At 37.3% G+C, this 19,391-nt stretch overlaps 1 protein-coding gene across 3 annotated transcripts in view; it reads left to right on the top strand.

Moving 5' to 3' along the window:
- The window catches only part of NEK7 (NIMA related kinase 7), a 144,188-nt gene that overhangs the window by 34,589 nt on the left and 90,208 nt on the right, over positions 1–19,391 (top strand). For 2 of the 3 annotated variants that reach the window (XM_050765340.1, XM_050765357.1), the window contains exon 2: positions 14,833–14,924. The exons of the other annotated variant lie outside the window; for it this stretch is intronic. In XM_050765340.1, the coding sequence (XP_050621297.1) occupies positions 14,833–14,924 (92 nt within the window). The remainder of the gene's footprint in view (positions 1–14,832; positions 14,925–19,391) is intronic. 3 annotated transcript variants of the gene reach the window in all.

Raw genomic sequence — 19,391 nt, 5'->3', positions numbered from 1 at the left:
TATATAACCAGTAATAGGATTGCTGGGTTGAATAGTATTTTTGGTTTTAGGTTTGAGGAATTGCCACAATGTTTTCCACAGTTGTTGAACTAATTTACACTTCCACTAACAGTGTATAAGTGTTCCTTTTTCTCCACAACCTTGCCAGTACCTGTTATGTTTTGACTTTTTAATAATAGCCATTCTGACTGGTGTGAGACGAAGGTATTGATATTTGATATTGACAGTGGAGAGTAGTGGGAAGAAGGGGGAAGACAAAAGGAGGTTTTTTCAGAAGTTTTAGTGGAAAGCTTTCTGGCTTGTCACCATCTATATTTCTGTGTTATTAAAAAAATTCTGAATTGCTAGGACATTTGGGCATATGTTTACAATAATTGACGTATAAGTACCTTTCAGTAGACTAAAAAAAACAGGGAGTCGCTGGGCGCGGTGGCTCACGCCTGTAATCCCAGCACTTTGGGAGACTGAGTTGGGCGGATCACGAGGTCAGGAGATCGAGACCATCCTGGCTAACACGGTGAAACCCCATCTCTAATAAAAATACAAAAAATTAGCCGGGCGAGGTGGTGGGTGCTTGTAGTCCCAGCTCCTCGGGAGGCTGACGCAGGAGAATGGTGTGAACCCAGGAGGCGGAGCTTACAGTGAGCGGAGATCACGCCACTGCACTCCAGCCTGGGCAACAGAGCGAGACTCTGTCTCAAAAAAAAAAAGTAATAATAATAATTATCATAAAAAAAAAAAACAACGACAGAGTCGTCACCTTCTCCTAGGGCCTGGCACAGCTGAAACTTTTTAAATGCATTTGTGGAATCAACCCTTGACTCTCCACAAGAGAGAGTCTGTTTTGTCATGTACACATGATTTAAAAGGAATGTATTATGGATGCTCACTTTAGAGGATTCCAGAAAATGACCCATTTACCCATATATTCCCCATTGCCTTGAACTGTTTAATGTAAATAGAGAGCAAAGATTGACTTTTTAAATCAAATTTTAATTTGTCTTTGAAATTTAACCTGAATATGGGCCAGGTGCGGTAGCTCATGCCTGTAATACCAGAACTTTGGGAGGCCGAGACGGCCAGATCACCTGAGGTCAGGAGTTCAAGACCAGCCTGGCCAACATGGTGAAACTCCATCGCTACTAAAACAAATATACAAAAATTAGCCAGGTGTGGTGGTGCACATCTGTAATCCCAGATACTTGGGATACTGAGGCAGGAGAGTCGCTTGAACCTGGGAGGCAGAAGTTGCAGTGAGCTGAGATTGCGCCACTGAACTCCAGCCTTGATGACTGAGTGAGACTCCATCTCAAAAAGAAATTTAACCTGAATATGCGCTAGTATTTTAAATGTATTATGATTTATATTAATTATAATTTAATAAATAGAAAACATTTATTAATCTATATTTAAGGAAGATAAGTAATTTTCTTCCAGTGGTCTGAGATATTTCTTTTAATAAAAGGTTATCTATAAATATATCTTCTGCTATTGTTCCTGCTACCAGAAGACATTTTTCTTTTCAGATTTTGGTCTTAGTATGACGATTAAGATAAAGTTAATACTTTATTAATTGAAAGTGAGTCAGACTCATCCATTCCTATATTCTAGGAAAATTGGAAAGTTTAATGTTATTAATTCTAAAGCTTGATGCTTCTGAGAAGCTCAAAAGGCATTATTGCTTATAGACCAGTATCTACAAAGCTGTATTTAAAAGTCAGGAAAGGGTCATCACAAGCTTATTTAGTGCAGCACCCAAGTAAAAGATGCACGAGAACAGAGTTCTCAGGTGACTTCTTGATGTTTTTGTAAATTATCTGTCTGGCTTCGGAATGAGCACTTATTTGTGGAAAATGTATTATTTACAGTTTGGAGTAAATGTTCATAGCAAAGTTACCCAGTTTGATGCTTTGTTGAGAGCTGGATTTAAGTTTAAATCTTGATTTCCCACTTGCTAGCTGTGTGACGTATCTGTTAGGAATGGATTTAGCTTTAAGTAACAACTACAAAGGGTTTTATTTTTCTCACATAATGAGAAATCTTTTTCAGTGACAGTAGTTATAGTAACGTTCAGTGATGCCAGGGCTGGAATGTCTGTGATTCTTTGACCTTTTTCTCATTAAAAAACCTGGCTACTTCAGCTTGAGGCATCATATCCACATGGTGGGCTGGGAGAACAGAGGGAAGGTCTAAGGCAGCCTTTATCAGGACAAGAGACTTTTGCTTATAGCTTTGGCCAAATCTAGGTTACATGGTTAAGTCAAGCTGAAAGACTGGCTGGGAGATGAGTAATTAGTTTTTTAGTGTTTGAGGTAGAAGAATGCAAGGAAGAGTTTGGGAATGGATGTGGGGTTGGTCAGTCTACAGAGTCTGCCACAGTGACCATGAGTGCCACTGGTAACCTGAATAAGCCTCACTTTTCTCTTGGATATAGTAATAGAACCACTGGGGGTGGGACTTGGACTTTTTGTTTACCACTGAATCTCTAGCATCTAACACAAGGCCTGGCAGATGTATTTTTTTGGTGAATTAATACATTAAGATTATTATGAGGATTATATGAGTATATAAGGCACTTGGCCCGGTACTTAGCACATAGTAGTATACAAATGGTATCTACTTTATTGTTTAAGCTATGTACAAATATAAATTTCTACAATGTAATTATATTTGTTTTATTAGCCACTTACTGTATAATATTAAAGTTTCATTAGTTTCTTAGCAGTTAACATTTCTAATAAAGAATAGTTTTTGACTGGTGTGGTTTTTACCTACTATGTAGATACAGTGACAAAGATAGAGAAATAATTAATGTATGTGAATACCAATATAAGACACTGTGAAGTTTCCTAATAAAGCACTTTTCTTTGAAAATGTAGATTGAATATAATTGTTTTTCTAAGAAACATTTTTTATCAAAATGCAACAGACAAATAGTACATTACATATTTAAGTGTACAGCTCAGCAATTTTTTTTCAAATATTTGTTTTCAACATTTAGTTCATCATCTTCAAAAGATAGCTCCCCTGCCAAACTCATTAGCTATATGATCTATCCAAGCATTAAGAAGATGGCCATGCCATGGCAATCCTCTTCCCATTTTCCCTAGCCACTCAGGGCTGAAGAGCAGGGTGAGGCTCAGGTGGGGGTAGGGGTGGGGAGCACAAGGGCTGCTTTCCCCTGTTACAACATGGCATCTGAAGCTCGATGGGAGAACAGAACTGGTGAGACTTGAAGGAAAGGTCCAGGGCCTGTATTCAGTCAGAGTCACTGATGGAAGAGGAGGAGGAATGCTTGCCATGCTTGTGGTGCTTGTGCATCTTTTTATGAGCTTTCTTCATTTTCTTCTGCATCTTCTCATCCACTGTCACTCCTGGTCCGACCATGCCAGGAGCCAAGGGATTCACAGGAGGCATTCCAGGGGCAGGTGGTGGGTATGGAGGAGGATAGGGACCCAATGGTTAGCATCCTGGATACCGTAGCTGTGGTACAGGATGAGGGGACCCACCTGAGGGGAAAGCTGGATTGCCCTGGGGGAGGAAGAAAGGGGCCTGGGGGGAAAGGGTGTATTGATAGGTGGTGGGTGGGCGGGATTGGAACTTCCAGGGTACTTGACGTTGGGGGGATATGGATTTGGCCTGGCTGCCTGGCATTGGGATTCCACATGTTTAGGTGTGTCCTCCAGCCTTTCCACCACCTCCTAGGCTTGATGCATTCTCCTCAGCTCAATAAAGTTTTGGAAGGGAACCCCCCCATGTGGCCACACACTAGGTGAAAATGTAGGACATTATGAGCACTGTGGAAGCTTTCCTTGGGCTTCCTTCCCTTGATCCTGGTTACTAGTCTGGGGGCCAGGAGGGGATAAATCCTGATGGGGCCTGTGTGTCCTATGAGGTAGAAGCGTCTGTATTGTCTTCAGGTGAAGGAGGAGTGTGCCTCTTCTGCAGGCCCAAAGAGTTTAAGGTGATCTGGGTTTCAAGGTTTTCAAGCCTGTCGACCCACATGTCCCTATGTAAAGTCTCAGTCTTGGTTCTTCCCAGACAGGATCCTGTGCTTGGAATAGCAGATTTGCCAGGATTGAGTATTCAATGTTGGTATTCAGGGTTTTTTGGCGATTTGTTGCCCTGATAATTAAATCCTTGGCCTGATTCTCAGCTCTTTCTGCTTTCTAACTGTGAGAATCTCTTTCCATTCTACATAGAGGCTTTTTAACCTTTCACATGTCACCTCAAATGATTCTCAGTTTTTAATTCCCTCTCCCCACAATTTGTCAGTAGCCCCCAGCAAAAGCTGATTCTGTAGTCCTTATAATTACTACTTCCTGTCAGCCTTTCAGATGCCTGAGATATTTCACCTCCCAGTAAATTTCCTTCAGTTGGTATCCTGTCCCACTTCGTGGCTGGTTAAAGTTTTAATAATTGCACTGCTGCTTATGCGAGGGGCTGTCCATACTTCCGCCTACCATCAGTAATGGGACTCCTCATTGCCAACCAGTGATGGAGCTGCAAATTCCCATGTTTGAGTCTGCTTTCTGGTCCAGTTTAGTAGCAGCTGTCATTTAGCTGAATTCTCCAGGAAACAGATTTTGAGATGGAGATCTGCATATATGGTGTTTATAGTATAATGCTTTTGGGAAGAGCACCATGAGGGAAGCAAGACTGGATAGAAGAACCTGAACTGATGGTTGCAGTAGAGGTTTCAGCCAGTCCCCTGGGGGCATTCTGCAGCTATAATAGCCCTTCAGAAGTGGTGTAGACCTTTGTTCCTTCACATTGGTGCAGCTGCTTAGAGAGAGACACAGGTGTGAGCCATCACTCCATGCAGCTTGGGGAATGAATGCCTTAGTCCTGGAGGGTGATCTGCACAGCACACAATAGTATCCACTGCAGATGCTTAGATACTGATTTTCAGATTTTCTTTGTTTTCTAGTGCAGACATTTAATTAATTAATTGTGTGGTTTAACTCCTCTCTCTATACTATACTTTTATATATATATATTATATATATATATATTGCTTACTCTGTTTGCTGCTGGAATTTTTATCCCCTTTTAGTACTATTAGTTTTTGCTTTATATATTCTGGCTATGTTATTTAAATATGGGATTGTTACATCTTGCTGACGTGTATCTATTACTTTTATGAAATATTCCTCTTCTAATGTTTTGGTCTTAAAAACTACTTTATCTAATATGTAGTTACACGGGCCTTCTTTTGGCCAGGGTCCACATAGTGTTTCTTTTTCATCTTTCAGGAAATCTTTTTATGTTCTAATATGTAAGACACGTCTTACAAGTAACTTAGAATTTTAAAAAAAATTAGTTGGATAATTTTTGTTTTTCGATTGGAGCTGTTTTTTCATTCTGTGTCATACTAATATATTTAGATTTAAATCTGTCATCTTATTTGTTTTCTATTGTTCCAACTGCTCTTTGTCCTATTTTGCCTTTCTTGCTCTCCTTTTAAAATTACTTAAATTTTTTGCTACCTCTGGCCCCATTACCCTGCTCTTTGTGCATTCATTCATTCTATTGGTGAACACGCTAGAGATTTCAATGCATCTTTGACCTATAAAAACCAATATTTAATTAGGACTTTTATTGTTTTGTGGACGGTGCATTTGTTTCTTTTATACATTTCAGATTTCTGAGAAATTCTCTGTATTTTCATCTAATTTATAGGTCATATTAATCATAATGATTTTACTTTCTGATAATTCTAAAATCTGGTTCATATACCGGCCTATTTCTGTTGTTCTGCTCCTTATTTTGGTTTCTGTATCCAATTTCTTGGCCAGCTTGCTTTTTTTCTAATAGCATACCAGATATTGTATATGAAAACTTATTGAGGCTATAAATGGTACCACCATCTCCAGAGAAGAGTCAATATTTTTTATTATAAGTGTATCCCCTTTAAGTAGAGGCTGGTCTGTCTTCAGAGGTCTTGACTGAATGACGAGGGTGTTTACACAGACCTCTGCTCTTTGGTGCTTTCTTTTCTTTTTTCTTTCTTTCTTTCTTTTTTTTTTTTTTTGGAGATGGGATGTTGCTCTGTTGCCCAGGCTGTAGTGCAGTGGCATGATCTTGGCTCACTGCAACCTCTGCCCTCCTGGGTTCAAGTGATTCTCCTGCCTTAACCTCCTGAGTAGCTGGGACTACAGGCATGTGCTATCACACCCGGCTAATTTTTGTATTTTTAGTAGAGATGGGGTTTCACCATTGGCCAGGCTGGTCTCGAACTCCTGACTTCAGGTGATCTGCCTGCCTCGGCCTCCCAAAGTGTTGGGATTACAGGCATGAGCCACTTTGCCAGGCCCTTTGGTGCTTTCTATGCTCCAGTTTTGTCTCCCCAGCACTGAGTCTGGCTTTGCTTTTTATCCTGTTAGCAATGCTTTTGCTTCGGTTTCTTGGATTACTTGAGATATTACAGACTTAATGGGTGCCCTCTCTGTGGAGATTATGTGTTTATGCATGTTGGCTTGTTGAGATTTATAGGATTTTAGGTAGAGAGTGATTTTTGTGGTATATAGTGTGTGGAGTATATTTTCATTGTATATAATTACTTAATTTCTACTTTTTTTTTTTTTTAAGTGGAAGAGGGTGCTGTTTTTGTGTGTTGTGTTGACGGGGGGATAACAGAAGCATAAAATGAGTCCCACCAGAATTTACTCCATAGGTCATATCTAAATTTATACAGTGGTTGGCTGCAAAGTATTTCAGTTTTATTTTAGGATACACTGAATGGGTCTGTATTCTGTTTCTCTCTTAAAATTGTTTTATTCATTTGAAAAGCCAGGAGTATATAGTGGTTATTTATTATATAAAATGTTATGTACTGTGCCTGTTTTTGTAAATAAAGTATTATTGGCACATAGTCACTTATGTCCCCTTATATATTTTTATGGCTGCTTTGCCATTAGAGTTGAACAGTTGGAACAGAGAGCATTTGATGCCTGTGAAGCTTAAAATACTTACTGTCTGACCCTTTACCGAAAGGTTGCTGATTCCTGCTTTAGATAGTAAACTAAAGTGATTCAGTTCTTTTTATAGAATCCATCGTTAATATTCTAAGGAATTGGCTGTAGCTTAACAAATATATCTTCTCTCTGTTCTTTCCTTTTGTCCTTATGTAATTTTTATGCTTTTCTGCTCCCATTTTCTTCTCTTTCTGGAGCCTCACCCTGTTGATAGTCTTTTAGGAAAATCCAGGTGACACCAAGACACACTTGGAGTTTTTGTACCAGAGATTTGTAAGTACAGAGGAGGAGGCATGTCTTTCCGACATAGTGACCATAAACAAGGAACACTTGGAAGGTCACGGTCAAACTTTATTTAAAAATATAGCATATATCGAGATTGGTTTGAGAATTGGGGAACCCTTTGTTCAGCAAAGGCTCTTAAACTATGTGGCAATCACAAAGAGCACTGTAGTTTGGATTTAGCACTAAGCTAAAGTTTCATGTCTTAGGACAGTTTATTACAATCATTCATCTCAGGACATCTAGTCTGCTGACTGTTTTTGGCTTTACCTAAAAAGTCAGAGGTACTTCAGCCACGTCTATTTCCAAACCAGAAATAACTCAGACGTAGCCTCAGCAGCACTAGAGATCCACATTAGTTACACTGGCTTAGGATTTAAATGTTCACAGGCATCAATCATCATATTAATGTTTCAGTGCTATTGTAGGTGTTGTCAGGAATATTAAAAAAAAAAAAAAATAGTGACCCAGCCTTTCGTCACAAGGAGGACTGCAGAGGGCTGGTTTGGTGCTTTCCTCACTTTAGCAATTCCCTGTCAGTCATTGAGTAACTTGCCCAAAATCCTGGGTGGAAACTCATTACTGTTGGAAGTGTTATTTTTGGATGGGAGCAAATGATTGTAGCACCTCTGTAATGCTGTATGCACAGCCTCTCAGGCAGGTGGTATTCTGCTTCCATGTTCTCCCTTCCAGTTCGCTAGGGAGTGTTACCAGAAATCACAGTGGCTATGCTGGTGCTGCTTTTCCCAGAATCTCTCTGTATTAGTCTGTTCTGAAAAAGAGGTCTAATGGAATCACAGTTTCATGTGGCTAGGGAGTCCTTACAATCATGGTGGAAGGTGAAAGGCATGTTTTACATGGCAGCAGACAGGAGAAGGAGAGCCAAGGGAAAAGGGAAACCCTTTATAAAACCATCAGATTTCGTGAGACTTACTCACTACCATGAGAGCAACATGGGGGAGTCCACCCCCATGGTTCAGTTATTTCCCACTGGGTCCCTTGCACAACACATGGGAATTTCGGGAGCTATAATTCAAGATGAGATTTGGGTGGGTACACAGCCAAACCCTGTAACTCTCCCTTATCCCAAATGACTCTAGGGTCAGGGATGGGAAGGCTGGAGAAAAAAATGGAAACAATAATACATTGGGAAAACACCTTTCTACCACTTCTTTTCTTTTTGGCCTAGAATTGACGTATTTGAATTACAAATGCTTCTGGAGTAAAATAAAATACTATGACGTTTTCATGATTTCTCACATGGCGTTTGTAACCATCCTTCCTCACTGCCAGTAATTTCTAAAGTCTGTTAACCTTTGTGATTGGGATGTATTTATATAAAATTGAAGGGGGTGATGTGTTTATATAAAATTGAAGGGGGTGAAATAGATGATATGTCACAAGTCTTTAGGTAGAGTGTCACATTAGTTACATCTCATGTTTGCTTAGGGCTGCATTTCTCAAACCTGGTGCTGAAACTATCTACTTGGAGCATCAGTTCCACTAAAGATTTTTTAAAGAAAAATCTTTTGTATAATGAAGAGAAGCATAAAAACAACTCTTCATCTTTAAAAGACAAAGTAGATTTTGAATGAATTTCTTACTTACATGGACTTGCTTCTAGTTGCACCTCCAGGTACAGGAATAGACTTTATCTTCATTGCTCATGGAAAAGTTTGAGAAGCAATACATTAAGACAAACACACAAGAACTCTGATACTTTAATGTCTAGGAGAAGTAGAGAATTCTGTCTGTGGGGACATTGGTATCTATTCAGAGAAGGGAAGCTGGTTCTGTTGTGACTCAGACAATCTTATTGAATTTTGGAGAATAAAGCCCCTTTTCATCCAGTGAGGACTGTGAGAAGTAACATCATGTGCTTGAAAACAGTTCCTAATCAGTAAAAACAGGAGCAGTCATGACAGAAATAATAAAACTAACAGAATGAACCTCACCCCCACATCTAAAGCAGGGGCTGCTAATAATGAGAGCTCAGAAAAAGAGGCATTGGTTTGACCTGTGGCCTAGAAAGTGACACAGGTTGAATTCGTTTGGGTTTTTTTGGTTTCCTTCCTTTCTGTTTCCTTTTGTAAAATATTTTTTCATAGATCCTTTTCGGGAAAGTAGTAATCTTTGTATTTTGAGGATACAATGGAAAACTTTAGAGATGAGAGGGGCCAGTTGCAGTGGCTCATGACCATATCCCAGCACTTTGGGAGCCTGATGTGGGAGGATGACTTGAGGCCAGGAGTTTGAGACTAGCCTCGGCAACATAGTGAGATCCTGCCTTTACAAAAAAAATTCTTAAAAATTAGCTGAGCATGTGGCATGTGCCTGTGATCCCAGCTACCCGGGAGGCTGGAGCGGGAGGATCTCTTGAGCCCAGGAGTTAGAGGCTGCAGTGAGCCATGATTGCACCACTGCACTCCAGCCCATGCGACAGAGTAAGACTCTGATACAAAAGAATAATACAAAAATAAAAAATAAATATGAGAGCAAGTCATAACACTTATTTTTTGCTGTGCTGTAATGTTGTCATAGCTCCTAAACTGGCATATATTGAGATGCTTGATTTATTTTTGTTTTTAAAGTTCAATAGGTTACATATGTGTTTGTTATTTTAAAAATGAAACTCAGGTATTTCATTTACAGATATTGGCTGAAATAACTATTCCAAACATTGCAATTTGAGGAATAAAACACATTTCATTATAGATTTGTAACTAATGTGATTTGAGATCTGTTTTAAAAAAGGAATGGGGAGATATTCAAGAGACATCCACGTGTGCCTGGGAGGGATGTTTGTGCTCCTTCCCAGTTTTCCTTGTTCTTTTAAAATGTTACATATAATAACAACAATATTAACAACAACTAAAATGCCCCAGTAATAGTCCAGGCCCCTGCTACTGGTGCTGCTCCCCTTCCTCCCTTCCTTCTTCTCCTACATCCACTAAGTCATCATTCATTGTCTTTGAATAAAAGCCCCATTGCTTTTTTTTTTGGATCCAATTTAGACTCAGAAAGGCACTGAGCATGAGCTGCATCTTTCATGTTCTTTGCCTGAGTCTAAAACAGCTTTATTAGTGGGGCCAAAAACAGTGGCAGTTTTGGCAGGCATTGCCAAGTGCGCATCACTTTCAGTGATACATCTGGATGCAAAGAACTAAACTGAAAATAGAGTGAACTCCTATTAAATGAAAATACTGTGTCAGTCTCAAACCTAACTGTGCATGATAATCATCTCTGTACCTTTTTATTTATTTTGAAATACAGAAATGTAGGTTCTATCAGACTTATCTAGTCATAATCAGGGGTGGAGGTGTTGGGTGGCCCAAGCAGCTATATTTAAAATAAAAAAAGCTCCACGGGTGATTCTGATAGCCAAGCACAGGTGTGAACTACTTGTTCATAGTATGCACTCAGGATTACCTGGCCCAAAATAATTAGGTTTAAATAACTGTATTTGCTCTGGGAGAAACAGATTTAATGTGTAATTAATAAATGAATTAATAAATGAAAAGTATTTACTCATGACATACACTGCACACTTTTTTTTTTTTTTGCTTTCTCATACACATCCTAAAGTACAGGTTCGGATTTGAGCTAATCCTTTTGCCTGTTTAATAATGGTATATGCAGTCTATTTCTTATTAGGTTTGCAAAGTTATAGAGAGTAAGAACCAGGAAAAATATAAGTAAAAAGGCAGCTTACTATAGCATTTTTCCCTTTAAAGTCAGTTTTTAAAATGTATATATTTTTTAATGTTAGGAATATGAAACAAGTTTTTAGAAAGAGGAAAGTACCACTTCTCTTCCATTGTGTGTACAGTGGGTTTAGGGGGAAAGAGGGGGAAAGAGAAGGAAAAGAAGAAAGTAAAATTTTAAGGATTTAGTAAGGATAATATGTTATCTGTTGTCTTATTTCATCAGTATAGGATTTGGGATTTGCTTAAACAAACAAAAGTAGTACCTTGTGTAATATTTTTAAAGACATCCACGTTTTTGTGTTTTTGAGTTCTATTAATGTGGCCCACTGGCTTTTGCAGTTTAAGTTAAAAAAAAACTGTAACTTTAGTTTCAGAATTAAGTCTCAGAATTAAGTAATGAGGCAGAATCAAAATATTAGGTAACAGAGACTTCGAATTAAGTACATTCATTAGGGAGTGAGTTACAGTAATAGCCATAACACTGATTTCAATAAAAATCAGTGGATACGGGAAGTGATTGGTTGATATGTGCTCATTTCGTTTTGGGGTCAGTAGTCCCTTGATTAAAGATTCTGTTTTATGTGCTACAAGCCTTTGTATTTAGAACTCTTAACATATCAATGTATAGTAAAGAAGAAGATAAAATTGAACCAGCAGGTATCAGCAAGAACCAAAATAAAAAACATTAATCCTGATTATCTCAAACTTTATTTTATTACTTTTTAGTGATGCTGCAGTGTAAAACAACTTTAAATTGATATTTTAGTAACACTTGCCTGCATTCTAATGTAGAATCTTCCTTTCTCAGTATATTGCCTTATTGGGAAATGATCAGATGTTTTGGAGAATATGTCTGAAATACAGCAACAACTCCAGAAAGATTTAAAGAAAAAAGACAAGTGCTGTGAACTTTTTCTCATTTCAGTGCCTTGAAAAATTTTTTTACATAAATTATCCTATATCAATAAGCTTATATTAACAGTTTTAGTATTTCTATGGTTATATGTTATACATTTTTCAGTATTCCATTCATATTGATTAGTTAATAACCATAGGCATTTTATAGAAATAGGAGTAGGAATTCATAAACAACTGTCCTCATAGTGGGCTTAATTTTCTGATGAAAATATGGCATTTATATGCTTTCAGCATACAATTTAAGATTTCATTTTAAGTCCATTCTACTTCAGAGAATAGTCAGGGGAAGGTAATGTCTACTTTTCCAAAGAATTGAAAGGTTCATTACATTTCTCAATTTGTCACAATTTTTATTAGAAATCCTATTACTTTTTTCTTCTTTCTCATTTGATGAATTGATGAAAATGCAAATTCAGTAGGCAAATATGATATGCAATATTTTTGATAATCTTATTAGAGTAGGAAGCAATAAAATAATGAGTGACAGGAACATCACTGATATCTCAAAGAAGGTATGTGATAATTCAGGCCAGTCTGAGATACTTTCATTCTCTCTGTTTTGTTTCTTAGACCTGCTATTTTACATTTATCCTTAACTTATTAAATCTAATGCTGCCCAACAATTTGATTCCTAGGTATTTACCAGAGTGTAGAGTGCATTAAAAACTTATGTGTGGACCTGTATGCAAATGTTTATAATGGCTTTATTCATAATTATCCTGAACTTGAAACAATGCAGACCCCCCTCAGTTGGAGAATGAATATTGAGATACGTCCATTCAATGGAGTAGTACTCAGCCATAAAAATGAACAAACTATAACGTTGATGAATCTGAAATGCACCATGCTAATTTCAAGAAGTCACATTCAAAAGGCTTCATTTATATGACATCCTAGAAAAAATAAAACTATAGGGACAGAATACAGATTAGTAGTTGTCAAGGATTGGAGGAGGGTTTGACATTGAAAGGACACAGGAGACTTCTATGGGCTGATGGAACTGTTCTATATTTTGATTCTAGTGGTTGATTTCATTACTGAGTTTGTCAAACTTGTAGAAATTGTACATTAAAATGGCAATTTAATTGTATATAAGTTATACCTTAATTTAAAAAGTTCTAAAAATAAATGTTAAAAAAGGTACATAGACTGAAAAATAAAAATGAAATAATGTTAATATACTTTTTCTTTTCCCAGACATCCTAATAGAACCCTTAGAACACTTTAACTTCATTTATCTCTCTATTTATGTATTGGTTTCATGTATTTCAATTTTAGATACATTTCTAACATGGCAATCACTTTTATCTATGTTTTCATATAGATGTTTAATTAAATTTGCCTTGTTGCCATGCTCTTCATTTAACATTTCTCCCTATATCTTTAGCCTTCTATCTGAGGTCATTTTGATTCTGCCTATTCTCTTTGCTATTTTGTGTTCATGTAGTCTTAGTTGCTTGAGTGCCTGGCTCTTTTTCATGATGTATTGGATATTGTATGTGCAAAATTGTTTGTACAAATAATCTGGAGCCTAAGATGTTATCTTCCTTCAGATAATTTTTACTTTTTGTCTGGGTAGCTGGGGGCAGGAGCTATCAGAAATCACCTTAATTTTAGGGTTTGAATAAATGTATGAAGTATAATGTGTTTTGTTTGTTTATTTTAGGACAGCGTCTTGCCCTGTCACCCAATCTGAAATGCAGTGGTACGATTGGTACTGCAACCTTGACCTCCCAAACTCATGCAATACTCCCACCTCAGCCTCCTGAGGAGCTGGGACCACAGGCACCTGCCACCACGCCCAGTTAATTATTTTTATTTTTAGTAGAGACCACGTCTCCCTATGTTGCCCAGGCTGGTAATCCATTTATTAATTAAATGCATTAATAATATAATAATAATAATAGCTTGATTGAGCTATTGCACAATGTGTGCATATTTCAGAATATGTATGATAAATATATACAGCTTTTGTCAATTAAGATAATTTTAGTATTTGAGATAATTTAATGCTGTGAGAAGGCTTGTTTATGATGTTTAAGGCTTTCGAAGTCCTTAGCCAAATCATAGGGATGTTCACGGTGGCCCTTGTTGAACTCTAGACTACAATTTCTGTTTCTCTGTTTCCAAGAGACTGTAAGAAATGCCATACAGCCTCTTAGCATCTCAACTGCATTTCCGCAATCTGCATAACAGTCAGTGGAAAAAACATGCTTAGATGTTGGGTTCGCTTTTCTTGGCTTCCTTCAGCCCTTCAATACTCTGGACCGCTAATTTGTCTCTATTTCTTTAGCTCTGTGATGCATTAAAGCATATATATATATACACGCACACACAAGTATATATGCACACACATGTATACACATAATATACACATATGACACATATGTATGTGTATATATGTATACTTTTTTTTTTTTTTGGTAAAACTGTCCTTGGAGAACTTGTCTGAACTATCTTGTCACTATGAACGCAAAGATTGCCTATACTCTTCCATACCCATACACACATACAAATGTGCTTTTCTTAAAAACAGTGTTAAGATAATTTTGTACAATTCATTATGCAAAGTGCTGTTTTTGATTTAATATATTCCAAATTCTTATTAGAATAATTCAGCAAATATTTATTTACTATATGTTTATCCCTGTTCTAAGCACTGTAGGGATAAAGTGATACATAAAAGAATTTCCTAACCTTATTTGGCTTATATTTTGGCAAGGTGGATAGCTTCAACAAATAACTATGCAATTAACTAAATGTAATTTTGATAATGATAAGAACAATATCTTTTGAGTACATAGAATATGGAAATTTGTTTTTGAGTCTTAGTTTTTCATTTCATATTATATTTCATACATTTTAAAATATCACTAAAACATTTAATTTTAATTTTTCTTTCTTTTACTTTCTCTCTCTCTCTCTCTCTTTTTTTTTTAATAACAAAGATGGAGTCTCGCTATGTTGCCCAGGCTGGTCGTGAATTCCTAGGCTCAAGCGATCCTCCTGCTTTGTCCTTCCAAAGTGCCTGGGATTACAGGTATGAGCTACCATGCCGGGTCTAATATTTATTTATTTATTTATTTATTTATTTATTTGGAGATGGAGTCTGTGTCACCCAGGCTGGAGTGCAGTGGCATGTTCTCGACTTACTGCAACCTCTGCCTCCTGGGTTCAAGCAATTCTCGTGCCTCACCCTCCCTAGTAGCTGGGACTACAGGCGCCTGCCACCATTCCTGGCTATTTTTTGTACTTTAGTAGAGACAGGGTTTCACCGTGTTGCCCAGGCTGGTCTTGAACTCCTGAGCTCAGGCAATCTGCCTGCCTGGGCCTCCCAAGGTGCTAGGATTACAGCTCTGAACACCATGTCTGTCCTATTTTTATTTTTTTAGAGATAGGGTCCTACTCTGTCACTTAGGCTGGAGTTCAGTGGTGTTATCATAGCTTACCGTAACTTTAAACCCCTGGGTTCAAGTGATCCTCCTGCCTCACCTCCTGCAGTTATACCACTGCAGAAACAACTGGGGCTTCTCCCACAGGAGCTCGGCGTGGATGCATCTGTGGACAGCCTTCCTGGAACACTTCAGGGTTACTCTATCCTCAGGAGGAGCACTCTACACATTCAGGCTTGTGTGAGAGGTAGAGTCACAACCCCTCTCTACATGGAACATCAGCATTCCTGCAGATGAAATGAGGTACCTGTCTGATCTCAATAGCCAGAACACTGGTTTAGGAGTGTTACTGGGAGGTGGATCACTTTCCTGCTGGCCTGGAAGGAGAGCTGTGGTGCCTTCCTTCTTTCCCCCGAAAGACATCAGTGGATTTCACTGAGCACTTCCCTAGCCACCTCTGTCAAGAGTGCGACCTCTGCCTACCATTGAGATATTGCCCACCGTTGGGATATTGCATTTATCACCTGCTTTAGCTACAGCCAGTTTTACCCATGGGCATGTCCTACTAGCCCGAAGCCTGAACTGTTCAACCCAGTGAATAAAATATTGGAGAAAACTTTTTTTAAAAATGCACACCATTGGGGACTGAAATAAGCTTCATGAGACCTCCGTTATTCTGGCCCCACAGGAGCCAGTGAATCTGCTCATACACCCAGCACATTGCTACTATAACCATCATCTGAGAAAGCCAGCATCTTGCACAAAGGTTCTCTGTAACCAAGGAATTCATACAGTCTTTGCTACTGAAAGCCCCCAGAGCTGAAGCTAGATGACAGTGAATTCACATCGTCATGGGGGAAATAAAACCCAATGAATAAAAAATAAAATACAAAAATAATTAGTAGAAATAGTTTACCTAGTTGAGAAGGAACCTGAAAAATAATTCTGGGAATATGAAAAAATAGGGTTCTATAACACCCCTAGAAGATCACAGTAACTTTCCAGCAGTGGATCCAAATCAAGATGAGATCTTCAAAATACCAGGCAAAGAATTCAAAAGGTTGATTATTAAGTTACTCAAGGAACTATGAGAGAGAGATGCAAACCAACATAAGTTTTTAAAACTATTCTGGATATGGATGAAAATTTTCTGAAGAGATGGATATTTTAATGAAAAATCAATCAGAACTTCTTGAAAAGAAAGACACATTTAGGGAACTACAAAATGCAATGGAAAGTTTTAACAATAGACTAGACCAAGTAGAAGAAAGAATTTCAGAGCTTGAAGTCAAGGCTTTCAAATTAACGCAGTCATACAAAAATAAAGGACAAAGAATTAAGAGAAATGAACAAAAGGTCTCCAAGAAATATGGGATTATATAAAATGGCCAAACCTAAGAATTATAGGTATTTCTGAAGGAGAAGAAAAAACAAAGTTTGGAAAACCTATTTGAGGGAATAATTGAGGAAAACTTCTGTGGCCTTACTAGAGATTTAGAAATGTAAATACAAGAAACGCAGAGAACTCCTGGTAGACTTATTACAAGAGGAATATCATCAAAGCATATAGTCGTTAGGCTACCTAAAGTCAATTTGAAAGATAGAATTCTAACAATGGTAAGACAAAAACATCAGGCAACCTACAATGGAAGCCATATAAGATGAACAGCAGAGTTCTCAGCAGAAACCTTATAGGCTAGAAGGGATTGGGGTCCTATCTTTAGTCTCCATAAAAAGAATAATTGACAACCAAGAATTTTGTATTGAGCAAAACTAGTTTTTATTAATGAAGGACAAACAGTCTTTCTCAGACACACAAATGCTGAAGGAATTTGTCAATACTAGACCAGCCATGCAAGAAATTCTAAATGGAATTCTAAATCTTGAAACAAAAGGTTGATATACATGAGAATGGAAACCCCTGAAAGCATAAAATTCACAAGGCTTATAAAACAATAACAAAATGAAGAGAACAAAGTCACTAGGTAACAACATGATGACTGGAACAGTACCTCACATCTCAATATTAATATTAAATGTAAATGGTTTAAATGCTCCACATAAAACAAGCTTGTCCAATCCACATCCCATGCACTACATGTGGTCTGGGATTGCTTTGAATGCAGCCCAACACAAATTCTTAAACTTTCTTAAAACATTATAAATATTTTTGCATTTTTATTTTATTTATTTTTGTTTTGCTCATCAGCTATCGTTAGTTTATGGGTGACCCAAGACAATTCTTCTTCCGTTGTGGCCTAAGTAAGCCAAAAGATTGGCTTACTTAGCCAATCTTGGACACCTCTTACCTAAAAGATACAGACTGGCAGAATGGATACAAATCAAAAGCCAAATAAGTATTGTTTTCAGGAGATACACCTAACACATAAGGATTCTTGTGGACTTAAGGTAAAGGAGTGGAAAAAGATATTTCATGCAAATGGAAACTAAAAGCAAGCAGGAATAGCTATTCTTATATCAGATAAAATAGTATTTAAAGCAATAACAGTAAAAAAAGAAAAGCATCATTATAGGATGATGAAAGGGATCAATTCAACAAGAAGATATAACAATCCTAAACATATATGTACCCAACTCTGGAGTTCCCAGATTCATAAAGCAATACCACTAGATTAAAGAAAAGAGGTAGCAACACAACAATAGTGGGGACTTTAACACTCCACTGACAGTACTAAACAGATCATTGAAGCAGAAATTCAACAAAGAAACACTGGACTTAAACAGCACTCTAGAAAAAATGAAGCTGCACTGTAAACGAGTGAACCTAATAGATATTCACAGAACATTCTACCCAAGAACTGCAGAATATACATTTTTCTCATCAGCACAAGGTATAACACATTCTCCAAGATAGATCATATGATAGACCACAAAATTTGAGTCTCAATAAATTTATAAAAGTAGAAATCACATGAAGTATATTCTCAGACCACAGACCACAGCAAAATAAAACTAGAAATCAATTCCAGAAGGAACCGTCAAATCTGTACAAATACATGGAAATTAAACAGTCTGCTTCTGAATGATTTTTGGGTTAACCATGAGATCAAGATGGAAATTTAAATACTTTTCAAAATGGATGATAACAGTGGCACAAGTTATCAAAATCTCCAGGATACAGCAAAGACAGTGTTAAGAGGAAAGTTTATAGTGCTAAACGTCTACATCAAAAAGTCTGAAAGATCACAAATTGACAACCCAATATCACACCTTCTTCTTAGAGAAACAGGAACAAACCAAACCCAAGCTAGCAGAAGAAAAAGAAGTAACAAAGATCAGGGCAGAACTAAATGAAATTGGAACAAACAAACAAACAAAAGTACAAAAGATAATGAAACAAAAAGCTGGTTACTTGAAAAGATAAAATTGATAGGCCACTAGCTAGATTGACCAGGAAAAGAAGAGCGAAGATCCAAATAAGCTCAATTAAAAGTGAAACTGGAGACATTACAATCAATATCACAGAAATACAAAAGATCATTTGATATTACTATGAACACCTTATGTGCACAAACTAGAAAACCTAGAGGAAATTGATTAAATTCCTAGAAAAAGACAGCCCTCCTAGATTGAATCAGGAAGAAATAGAAATTCTGAACAGACCAATCTCAAGCAATGAGATTGAATCAGTCATTAAATAACCAAAAAACAACTGCCAAGAAAAATAAGCCCAGGGCCTCATAGATTCACAGACAAATTCTACCAGACATTCAAAGAAGAGTTAGTACCCAGTGTACTGAAACTGTTTTCTAAAGATTGAGGAGGGAATCCTTCTTAACTCATTTTATGAAGCCAATGTCACCCTGATATGAAAGCCAGGAAAGGACATAACTGAAAAAGTAAACTACGGACCAGTATTTGTAAAACACAGATGCAAAACTCCTCAACAAAGTGTTAGCAAACCAAACTCAACAGCACATCAAAAATAAATAAATAAATAAATAAATAAATAAATAAAAATTCACCATGATCAAGTGGGTTGCAGGGATGGTTCAACGCAGTAAGTCAATAAATAAGATTGATCACATGAACAGAATTGAAAACAAAACCATATAATCATCTCAGTAGATGCAGAAAAAGCATTTGATAAAAGC

The sequence above is a fragment of the Macaca thibetana genome, chromosome 1 (genome assembly GCF_024542745.1).
Source record: "Macaca thibetana thibetana isolate TM-01 chromosome 1, ASM2454274v1, whole genome shotgun sequence".
Lineage (NCBI taxonomy): Eukaryota > Metazoa > Chordata > Mammalia > Primates > Cercopithecidae > Macaca > Macaca thibetana.
Note: the sequence above shows the minus strand (reverse complement) of the source record. Positions and strands in the feature narration are given on the sequence as shown.